Raw genomic sequence first — 12,299 nt, 5'->3', positions numbered from 1 at the left:
AGATAAGATAAACTCCTTGTTTTCCATATCAAATATAATGAAAAAAACAATAACATATTGTTCTTACTCTTTGTCAGGCCCTGCTCTAATAATTATATATTATACTTTATCAGGCTTTTTTCATTTTATTAATTCACTTAATCCTGTTAGAACCCTATAAATTGGGTATTATCATCCACAGTTATCAGACTGAAGCCCAGAGAATCGAATAACTTGCCTACACTTAGTAAATAGTAGAACTAGATTCAAATCCAGCCAAATTGTCTCCAGATTTTAGGCTTTCACCACTATGCAAAGGACATTGATCTTGAGCAACAGATTCACTCGTTCATTCATCTACTCATCCATCCAACAAATATATTTATTGGCATTTACTATTTAGTTAAGCCCACTACCCCCCTAAAAAGAAAACCCTACTCTCTGCAAAATACTAAGAATGGAGGATGAAAAAAAAAAAGAAAAGTACAGTCCCTACCACTAAGGAAATTATATCTAGCTTGCTACTATGGCAAAGAATTACTACATAGAGCTTTAATATCAATGAAATGTGTGGTAAATTCTATAAGGAAGGAAGTGATATGAGAATTTAAAAACTATCCACTCTTATTTAAAGAATAAAGAAAAGTGACATGTGAAGAGACCTTGAAAAATGCATAGAATGTGAACTTACGTAAATAGGGAAAACAACATACTGGACAAAACATTAAATAACATAAGCAAAAGCCCAAAGATGGAAAGATGTGGCAGATGTATAGGGGGGGAAAATGGAGCTCTTCTCCTATAATATAGGATCCTAAGCTTAACTGTAAAGGACCATGAAGGTTTTGTTTTCCTTCGTCTGGGTGGAAGGCATGACATGATTAGAGTCCTAGTTTTAAAAGATGAATTGTATAGCAGTGAGTGATATCTTGAAGCAGAGAAGGAAACTGGGAGGTTTTTAAAAGTGCTAATGGGATTATGTTCAAGCAACCACTGAGAAAAATGTCAATCATCAGCCAAAAAGTAATTATAGTTAGTATACACAATGAAGTACAGCTTCTATCTTCAAAGAGCCTCCAGTTTCACCAAGGAGGCAAGACTTACTTACATTAAACTATTAAGGGACAAACATATATGGATTGGTAACTGTGATGTTGTGATTTATAACAAGAAAGATATATTTGGTCCTTGTCCCCAGTTCTGGCATAGAGCTCCTGACGCTTCCTAAGTGATGAGAGCAGAGCAACAAAGACGTCTTTTGTTATGTTAGTGAGGTGACTTTTGGAACTCATCTAAGGATGAGGGCTGGTTTCCAGGGGAATCAACCACATGATTAGAGGGTTAGAACTTTCAATCCCAAACCTGACCTCTGGGGAGGGAAGAGTAGCTGGATTGAGTTCAGTTTTCAAAGGCCAGTGATTTGATCAATCACACTTGCGTAATGAAGCCTCCATAAAACTCCAAAAGGACTGGGTGCAGAGAGCTTCCAGATTGGTGAACACATGGAGATTCAGGGGGAGTGATGTGCTTAGAGAGAGAGCATGGAAGCTTCTCACCCTTTTCCAGTCCTTTGCCCTATGCATCTCTTCCCTCTGGTTGTTCCTGAGTTATATCCTTTTATAACAAACCAGTAATTTACTAACTTAAATGTTTGTCTGAGTTCTGTGAGCTGCTCTAGCAAATTAATTGATACCAAGGAGAGGGTTGTTGGAACCTCCAATCTATAGCTGGTTGGTCAGAAGCACACATGATAAGATGGACTTGTTGCAGGAAATGGGGTGCAAGAGAATGGTCACATCCCAGGTCTTGGGCAAGTCCTTGGGACAGACCGCCAAGTGAGGTTCCTTGGATTTGCACAGGAAAGCATTCAAGAGCGAGCAGAAATAGAGTGAAAGCAGAATTATTCAGAGAGAGATACACTCCATAGACAGAGTGTGGGCTGTCTCAGAAGGCAAGAGGCCCCAGGATATAGGGTTGTTAGCTTTATGGGCTGGGTAATATCATAGGCTAACAAGTGGGAGGATTATTCCAACTATTTGGGGAAGGGGCAGCGATTTCCAAGAATTAGGCCACTGCCCACTTTTTGGCCTTTTATGGTTAGCCTAGGAACTGTCATGGCACCTGTGGGAGTGTCATTTAGCATGCTGATGTATTACAGTGAGCGTATAATGAGGCTCAAGATATACTGCTTTTTTTTTTTTTTTTTTTTTTGCGGTACGCAGGTCTCTCACTGCTGTGGCCTCTCCCGCTGCGGAGCACAGGCTCCGGACACGCAGCCTCAGCGGCCATGGCTCACGGGCCCAGCCGCTCTGCAGCATGTGGGATCCTCCCAGACCTAGGGCACGAACCCGTGTCCCCTGCATCGGCAGGCGGACTCTCAACCACTGCGCCACCAGGGAAGCCCCTGGAAGTCCAGTCTTAAGCCATCTTGGGCCTAGTAGGTTCTAACCAGTTTTTGTGTATCCTCATGTACTGTGGCATTCTTTTAAAGGTTGTGCCCTGCCCCCTTCCCTCCTATCTTAGACTTGCAATTAGCATCCAAAGAGAGAGGGGGGAGGGCAGGATGGTAGGACTGAGCTCTTAACCTGTGGAATCTGATCCTATCTCCAGGTAGGTAGTATCAGAATTAAGTTGAATTGTAGGACACCCAGCTTGTGTCAGAGCATCCTTTGGTGGTATGAGAAAACTCCCTCACTCCACACAAACCAGAACCTTTAGGAACATTTTAGTGTTGTGTTTTCTATCCCTGATCTTTTATTCTTGACCAGGTTTCCCATGTCAAGGTTTACACATAAAATTAAATTTACCCATAAGAGTACCTTTTCTAGGTAGTTGTTCCAGACCACACCCTGTTTACTCTAGACTTGAAATTCTGGCTTTCATTCCTCTGAGTCTCTAGTGCCTTGCTTTGGACTCAAACTCTTAATGCTTTATATTTGGACACTTCGGCTTTCACTTGCTAGCCTTGTTTTTCTACTTTGCTCTAGGCTCTGCTTCCTTTTCTACTGTTAATATTCCTGTGGCCTCAAGTGAAAATCCTACCTGTTCACTTCTTTCCTACTGCCTGACTAGCCCACAGGTTCTGCCCTTCTTCATGGTCACCTTGACTTCCATAAATGTTCCACCATCAGATTTGGCATTATGACATATAAAAACTTTAAGAGAGTCTTCTAATAGAAGATTAAAAGATTAGAAAAGATGAAACCCTCATAGACTAGAGTTAGCAGAGATTCAATTTCAATAGAGAGAGGGAATCAGTCAAACACGGGAAACATATTTTCTGAAGATTAATAAGCATTCTTTTTTTACCTGTATTTGCCACCTGGTCCTAAATTCATCAACTGGTTTGTCAGGAAATAAATAATGAACAACAATGTGATTCAGGTTTTTATATTGGATAGCTTGGCTCTGATAACAAATAAACCCAGAAACATATATTGATCAAATATAATTACCTTTTATTTCTGGCTTCCATAAGAGTCCAAGTTGGATAATCCTGGTCAGCGAGTACTTTTTCAAGCAGGGATTCAGGGAGCCAGAGTCCTTCTACCTTGTAGATCTACCATCTTCTAGCACTTTATCCTAATCTCTGTGCAGTGGGTCAGAAGAAGAAAGAAAATATAGAGGAAGCACATTTGTTTCTTAATAGCCTTGGACCAGAAATGACACATATAACTTTTGCTGACAATGTCCTAGAGAAGACTTAGTCTCACAGCCACACATAATAGCAAAGGAGGCTGAGAGATTTCATTTCTTTGAGTATCCAATGAAGGGAAAAGCAATTTTTAAGGCAGCTATTAGTTTCCACCAGAGTTAAGAAAAATAAGGTAAAATGAATTACAAAGTCCTTTGCAAATATGAGATAATAATAACTATATGTAAAAATAATACGTATGATTAAGTAATAAGTATAAGGTAAAATGCTGCTATTGAGTCAGTGCAAGTTAAATAATTGTGAGAGATAATAAAGGAAATATAGGAATCAGTGCATTTCTTTGTTAAAATATTCCAATAGTGATTTTTCTCCCCAAAAATCACGATTAAATCACAAATTGAAAAGGAATATCAGTTGGGAAAAATGCCCCTTAATAAAGTAAATAACTGGTTCTTGTCAATTTTATTAATGTGGCTTTCAAAACAATTGGGACAGAAAATAAACTGTGCTTAACACTTGTATAATGGATTATATTTGTCTGCTGTGTGATGTAGGTCAGAAAGAGTCTGAAGATAAAATTAAGGATGAAGAATTGGATGTCGATTTTAGGATATCAGTGTTCAAACTACCAGTACATACTTCAGATTCACTGAGGTATACTGCATTATTGAAAGCAAAAGAACAAGATTATTTTCCTATGTATACCGAGCCACTTTCTACCACTCATCAAAAACCAGTAATTAAAATAAAAGACATGCTGTTGGAGAAGAGTGTAAGAAGAGAGTTTCTTACAACACAAAGAACTGGTATGAAACTCCAAGCACTTTATGATATTGATAAATATTGCTCAGAACAAAAGAAGCAGGCAAGCTATAAAAATAAAGTAACAGCTGTAAGCGTGGCACAAGTGGCCAAAGAACGAGTTAGAATAACTATTCAAGAAAATTTAAATAAGAAAATACATGCTACGCATAAACTAACTGCAAGAGATAATAAGACCATTCAGAATGGTTTACAACGACTTCGGCAGGACAGATCCAACTACCTTGAGAAAGTAAAAGAGAGGAGAGTCCTGTTTCTGGAAGAAAAACAACAAAAGGCTAAAGACCGTTTATTAATTCAAAACTTAAATAATGAGCGCACTCTTTTGACCAAAGCAATGACTAAAATTGACAGATTGAAGAAGAAGCAGGCTGTCTTAAAAGAGAAGAGCCTAATTGTTCAGCAAAAACTGGCAACTGAAAAATATCAAAAAGATTTACTTCAACAAATGAAGGAAATTAGGTAAGTACAGTTTTGATATAATAGAAGCTTTTACGTTGCTGGGGAGGAAAAAATTTTCCTCTGCCTTCTAGATTCTCCTGGCTGGTTTAAGAACTAAATGGATGTGAGACAGATTAACAGGAGAAAATCAAACAAAAGTTTAATAACATCTACACGTGGGAGAGACCCAGGAAAACTGAGTAACTCCCCCAAGTAGCTGAAGCCATCACCTTAAATACCATCTTCAGCTAAAGACAAAAGGAGGTGTTGAGGACGGAGAACCAATTATGAGAGGTTACCAGGAAAAGCACAGTAAACAAGGGTAAGGTTGTCATAGAGATCTGTCACCTGTCTTCTCCATCAAGTTTCTAGAGGTTTGGTCATCCTCTTCCTCAGCTTATAGAGTTGTAAAATAGCTCAAAGAGATGAAAAGACACAGATAATTCTAAAGGGTACACCAGACAGGACCCCCAGTAATTTTATTTTACCCTTTTTTACCCTTGTGTGTCTTTCACATAGTTTTTTTTTTCTTTTTTTTTTTTCTTCTGATATTAGATTGAAGCTTATCAGCCAGTTTTATCCTGGTTATATATTAAGTGACCAAACTGTGAATACGTATGTTTAAGGCTTATCTAGAAATACTTAAAGATCATTATAACTGTTTATTTCATTTACATTTTAGAATGCTATTGTTTAAAAAAGTAGTCTGTACTAGAAAGGAGTGTAAAATAGGAAGAAAGCATTTGTCTTTTCCTAGCGATAAGCAAATTTAAAACTATTTACTGAGGTACTTTATATAATATCTTTTTAAGTATGAAAAATATATTTTTCTCCTCCAAAATTTAAAAACATTTTCCTTAATGTATACTTTGTGTGTGTGTGTGTGTGTGTGTGTGTGTGTGTGTGTGTGTGTGTGTGAGAGAGAGAGAGAGAGAGAGAGAGGGAAAGATTTTGGAAATAATTTTTTTATAATGTAATAGAAAATATATATTTTGGAAAAGAGAATGAAAGCTAGTCTGGTATATCAAAATGTAAGTCTAGCACAAATCAATGTTAAAGAAAATTTTTAAGCAGCTTAGTTTTATTACAGCAAATTGAATGTCTGGCCATCATTAATCTGTAGAGGATACACAGTCAAGTGAGCTTCCTAATGTGTATTAACTGAATTATCTTCTCTTGTAAGCTGCTGCACAGATATTATCCTTGAGAGTACACAGGAATAAGGCAATGTTCTGGTTATGTCAATAATGTATCCTAAAAGGCATTACTGAGTTTTATTATAAATGTTTTCAAATAAAGATTATCAATGTGCAGAAAAGAGCTGTGACTCAAAAAAGTAAAATCTGTCTAGAGACTTCAGAAGTTTCTCAGTTCTTTTTCTGCCATTTGATTCTTCATTAACGTATCAAACACTTCACCTAAAAGCATTCTGGTGAATCTCAATAACTAGTGAAGTCATTACTGAGAATATAACTTCCTGATCCTGCTCTGGAATGAGGAAAAATGAATGAAGAAAGGGGAACCATAAAGCTCTAGTTTAGGAAATTGATAAAATACCCATAGGAGTGTTTAAGAATGAATTAAAAAGAGACTTTAAAATGAAAGAATTTCTATATCAGGTAAAAGCTGGTCATAAGTTTCCCCAAATATTCTTGTCCCTACTTGAAAAAAGTGATGACACTGCTCAGGGCAGAACAGCATCGTGTACATTTTGAAGTAGAGTATCATTTAACTTGGAAGATCTGGCACCTAAGTCAGTTATCCAATTACATCATCTTCTTCTTGTCCTTATTTTTGTCATCAATTGACCTTCTTGACTACCCTCTTCATTCCCTGTGGTCCTTATATCCTGATATATAAAGCTTTTCTTTATCCAGCTTCTGCCGTTATCACTGTTAACTTCCAAATTCAGAAGAACAACCCTCCCAATTGCCTAATCTAAACATTTTTGGATCCCAGAACCCTTTAAACTCATTTCCATAGACATATAAATGCCACCTCATCACTTGGAACTGCACCACCTCTTAAATTTTAAACTCATATATTTACTTATGGCTAAAATCTTTATCTTTTCAACTCTTTTTTTCCTTTACTTTCACCACATGTATTCTTCAAATATATTGTGGCACTCATCCCTCAAGTAACCTTTCTTATAGACTTTCTAGTGTAGCTTCCAGGGTTCTTTAATTCGATTATTCTTTTTTCCATTTCACCCAGTGTCGCTGATGTCTTTTTCTTTCATTGCCTCCACCATACTAACCACCTCAGCCCCTACCTTGGAACAATCCAATTATCTATCTTCATTTTTTGTATTCAGGTAAAAATGGCTAGAAGGCATCAGTGACTTGTAGATTTATGCTGATATCAATTCTATGGCCTCCAACTTTAGCTGCTCCCTCAGGTGCTTGCTCTTTCTCCCATTACCTACAAAAGTGATTTTAAACCTCATCAACTATAGAGCTTCCTATGCACATACAACCTCTGACCTTTCCTTCTCAACAAGTCACTCTGTCCCAAAGGAATTTTAGGCCTTCAAGCTTGAATTTGTTCAATTTTCCAATTCCCTATCTATAAAATTCTACATATCCTATATTTATCCTCATTTCCTTTTCTACTGTCTCAGGATTAGTTTCCCATTTTCCTGTTAAGAGCTAATAATCCCTCTGTTTTTGCTCTTAGTAAGCCTGGAAGTGGGTAATGCAAGACCTCTGTGCTAGGCAGAATTATGGCCCCCAAGAAGATACCATGCCCTGATCCCTAGGACTAAAAATAGGATAAGAGATGGTGGGGGAGGGGAAATTTCCCCTCTTTCCCCTATTAGTTCCTTTGACTGGCAAGTAAAATAGCATAAGGCAGATTAACAGGAGAAAATCAAATGTATTACATGTGCAAAGGGAATCCATGTAAGTATGAAGTATTCCAAAGTCAGCAAGGCAAGGTAAGGTATATATATACTCTGGACTAAGGAGAAGAAGGTGAGGGTCTGAGGCTTCAAGGGGAAGTAAGGTTATTCACAGGAAGAACAACAATAGTTAATGTTTGGTAAAAACATGTTTGCTGGGCCATCCTAAGACAATAAGGCACTTTGATCAAATGGGCTTTGCTAGGTTCCTCCCTGTCTACAATGCCTAATACTTTACTATAGTAACTATGGTGACAGCTTCTTCCTGACACAGGCCCCCTATTTTAATTTCATTTAGGCAGTAAGGGGGAAGTTCAAAGGTTCTTTGGGGCCTGGATTGTTTTTAGCTCAAAATAATTCGCATTCCAGAGTGGCATATCTTCAGGAAGCCTGCCCTTGTCCCCATCAATACTACACTCATGGATATGCTACCTTACATGGCAAAGGGACTCTGCACATGTAATTGAGGGTTGACCTTAAAATAGGAAGATTATTCTGGATTATTCAGATGGGGGCAGCATATTGCATGAGCCTTGAAATGCAGAGGCAGGAGAGAAAGTCAGAGGGAGTCAAAGTAGGAGAAAGACTTGACATGACACGGCTGACCTAAAGATGAAGGGAGCCATGTAGAAAAAGTGAGAAGGAAATGAATTCTGACAACAACCAGCAATCTTGGAAAGAGGACCTCAAGACCTGGATGAGAACCGTGGCTCTGGCTGACACCTTGATTTCAGTCTTGTAAGAACCCAAGTAGAAAATCCAGCTGAGCCATGCTGTTCCTGGACTTCTGACCCATGGAAATTATGAGATAATACATGGTGGTTGTTGTAAGCCAATACATTTTATAATAGTTTGTTTTATAGCAATAGGAAAATACAGACTCTTTTTTTCTCCTTTCTTACAATTGCTTTGTTATTCCAGGACCTTTGCATTTCCATGTACAATTAGCTTTTAAAACATTCAAATTACCTAAAGTTAATACATTTAAAATAAATGGTAATCTAAATTTAATCACATATATATTTAAAATAAATTTAAATGTTAATTTCTACCCAAAAATCTCTTCACAGATTAATTTGGGGAGAACTGACATCTTAGTAATATTGTCTTCCAATCCTTGAACACGATATAACTCTCCATTAATTTAAATTTTCTTTAACTTTTTTCAGCAATATTTTATCATATTCAGGTATAGGCCTTGCATGCTTTTTATTAAACTTATGTCAAAGTATTTATTTTTTGATGGTATAGTAAATGGAATTTCTTAATTTCATTTTCCAGTTGTTCGATTCTGGTATATATAAACATTGATATAATAGATTATTATGTTTTTCACTCTTCAATTCTTTTAAATAGTTTGTTTTTTAAATTTTGTCCAAGTTTATAATTGTTATCTGTAGGAGGGCTATTTCAATAAATGTCTTAGACTGAATTAGTACCATTAATTAATTACATGTGCAAGGTCTATTTTTCTGTGACTTCTACTCTGTTGCATGTCCACACATGACTACTCTCCAGAGCTCCTATTTCAAACGAGTTGTAGCTAATTTTCATTGAGTGATTATTAAATACCAGCCTTCCTCTAAGGATTTTAAATGTATTAGCTCATTTACTCCCTACTAAGCCCTATGAGTTGGATTGTCCCTTCTTAAAGGTGAAGAAATGATGCATGTAGAGCTTAAATAACTTGTCCAAAAATCAATCAGTAAATTGCAGATCTGTATTTCAAATCCAAGCAGAATGGTTTCACTATGTGTACTCCTAACCATAAGCCATGGTTTCTTTGTATTCAACTCCCTAGGCATTTCCATATAGATAGCCAGGCTCTTTAAACTCAGTATTACCAAAATAGAATTCTAATCTTTCTTCCCATCTGGCTGCTCTTAAGTTCCCTATCCTGATGAATGCCACTGTTATCCATACAACAAAATAAATTATTAAATGTTAGGTACTCCTCTAAGGATTTTAAATGTATTAACTCATTTAGTCCTTTACTAAACCCCATGAGTTGAATTATTCCCTTTTTAAAGATGAAGAAAATGAGATAGAGAGACCTTAAGTAACTTGTCCAAAATCACATAGTCAATAAGTTGCAGACTTTCTAGACTTAGGCCTCTCTTCCACTCCCTAAGTCCACATTTCTGAGTATACTTAAATACAAATAAATATATGTATTTCATTTATATGTTCATATACCTTTATTTCTCTTTACTTTCTATAAGCTTCTCAAAATTATATCATGTCTTATTTATCTTTATGTTTCCAGGATCTAGGGATAGTGCCAAGCACTATAATACATAACTCTTGAATGAATGAGGATGAATGAATGAATTTTCCTAAGGCCCATGACATTTCTCAGGTTTGCCAGAGTAACCTGGTTCACCTTTCTCTAACATAATAAGAGTCTGCTAGGTATACCATAATAAAATACCACAGACTGGGTAACCTAAGCAACAGAAATTTGTCTTCTCAAGTTCTGGAGACTAGAAGTCCAAGATGGAGGTGTTGTCAGGTTTGGTTTCTCCTGAGGCCTCTCTTCCTTGGTTTGAAGATGCCTGCCTTCTCACTGTGTCCTCACATGGCCTTTGTTCTGTGTATACACATCCTTGGTGTTCCTTCATCTTCTCATAAGGACACCTCTAAAAGGCCTTTCTCCAAATACAGTCACATTCTAAGATACTGTGGGTTAGGATTTCAACATTTGAATTTGTGGAAGTCATAATTCAGTCCATAGTAGAGTCCTAGAAAGACCTTGGATTTAGTGAGGCTTAAGTAAAAGTTCTGCAAGTCATGGCATAGTTTGGTTAGATGCCTCTTTGGGAATCTAAGCCAGCGTTTGTAAAAATTCTCAGTTATAGCTAATAGAAAACTTAGAAATATTAGCCCAAGATGAATATTATTTAATGATATAATGATATTTTAAGCAATAAATGGAGTTCTATCTTTTTCCCATTTGGTATATATCTATTTTGAAGACATTTAATTAACAATTAGATTGATTGTTATGGTTTTAGTCATTTAAAAGTATCTTATTCTGTTACCTTACTTTTTTCTTCTTAGGGCTCAAGAAATATATAAAGGACACTGTGAAGAAAAGATTGTTAATGATATAATTGCCTTTCAAAAAGCTTGTGAAGGATTTCAAGATACTAAAACAAAAGCTGCAATTGTGAAAAAGAATTTAATCCTTAAAGTTCCCAATGGAATGACAAAGTGAACCAATGCCAGATCACATTCTATGGTCATTTTGATTTATGGCCATTATTTTTAGTTAAAGCACTTTGAAATAATACTATAAAAGAAGAAGTACTCTATGTCACAAGATGGATTTGTATGTAAATCTTCTAAAAATATAAAGAGTGATTAAAATGTTTCTCTTCTCGATCATAATTTAACCTAAATCATGTTGAGTTGGCTCACCTAAAGGTTCCTTACATATCCAGATATCCAAGGAACAATGAAAAGTGATTTAATTTATTGCAGGAAATACTGCAAAGGCATTGCTTGTATTGTTTCATATCCTGAGTACAGCAATTTGTAAGCCATTCTCAGTTTCTCTGGCAACCTTAGAATAGTAATTTCAGCCCCAGCTATTGACTTTTATTAAGACACTGTGTTCTTTGATTAGTTTCTTTGCCTGCTTTCATATATTTAATTATATTTCCTGTTTATTTTGTTAAAACAATTTCTTTTTTCAAAATAAAAGTTTCACCATTATATTGGTGACTCATGTTCTTATAAAAATTTAGAAAATATAAATTGTAAAAGGGAAATTAAGCATTCTTATTAACTTCCTAGTAGATTGTAAGATTTTTGTGTATTTACTTTCAATGTGTTTGCCTTTACATATATGGGGGGCAGAGAGGAGAAATAGAGAAAGGATGCATGTAATTGAGTAATTGTGATCATAAAGTATTCAGAAATGGTATATATTCATTTTAAGTCTATTTAATACATATTCATGGTGTAGAATTTGAAAAATAAAGAACAATATAAAAAGATACAAAAATTCTTTGTAAAATTTTAGTCGATTTTCAATAGTATTTTCAATCTAGGAAGATAAATGTCTCACTTATTATGACACTGCTCACTTAATACAATGTAACTAATGCCATTCAAAATTTCTCTTTAATACTCATCAGTTATATATGCAAGTTTTTAAGTGTTTCTTTTTAAAATTCTCTAATTTTATTAGTCTATGGTAAATTTCCCAAAATTAAATATTTTACAACAGCAATTGTTCATTGTGCTTCTATGCTGGACTGCTAAAAAATGCTAGTAGCATTTTCCTTATGTTCTGTAAAATAATAGCTGTCTATTTAAATCCATGGTATCAGTTCTCCCTTTTCTTGTTAATTTGCAGATAACTAATGAGCAAGTCGTATTGGTGTTTCTAATTATTCTTCAAAAAGAACAAAGGGGGATACAGTGAAGTGGTAAAAGTATGACAGATGTAGATTTCCATAACAAATTAGATAATCTCTCTGTTACCCCATTTTT

The 12,299-nt window shown here is 35.8% G+C and overlaps 1 protein-coding gene across 1 annotated transcript in view; it reads left to right on the top strand.

Moving 5' to 3' along the window:
* The window catches only part of LRRIQ3 (leucine rich repeats and IQ motif containing 3), a 235,329-nt gene extending 223,293 nt beyond the window's left edge, over positions 1 to 12,036 (top strand). Inside the window, exons 8-9 of the mRNA XM_067726576.1 lie at positions 4,189 to 4,918; positions 10,860 to 12,036. Coding sequence (XP_067582677.1) covers positions 4,189 to 4,918; positions 10,860 to 11,016 — 887 coding nt within the window. The 3' untranslated portion in view covers positions 11,017 to 12,036. The remainder of the gene's footprint in view (positions 1 to 4,188; positions 4,919 to 10,859) is intronic.
* The last annotated feature ends 263 nt before the right edge of the window (positions 12,037 to 12,299 follow it).

This window comes from Pseudorca crassidens, chromosome 2 (genome assembly GCF_039906515.1).
Source record: "Pseudorca crassidens isolate mPseCra1 chromosome 2, mPseCra1.hap1, whole genome shotgun sequence".
NCBI classification, from domain to species: domain Eukaryota; kingdom Metazoa; phylum Chordata; class Mammalia; order Artiodactyla; family Delphinidae; genus Pseudorca; species Pseudorca crassidens.
This window is presented reverse-complemented; position numbering and strand designations above follow the sequence as displayed.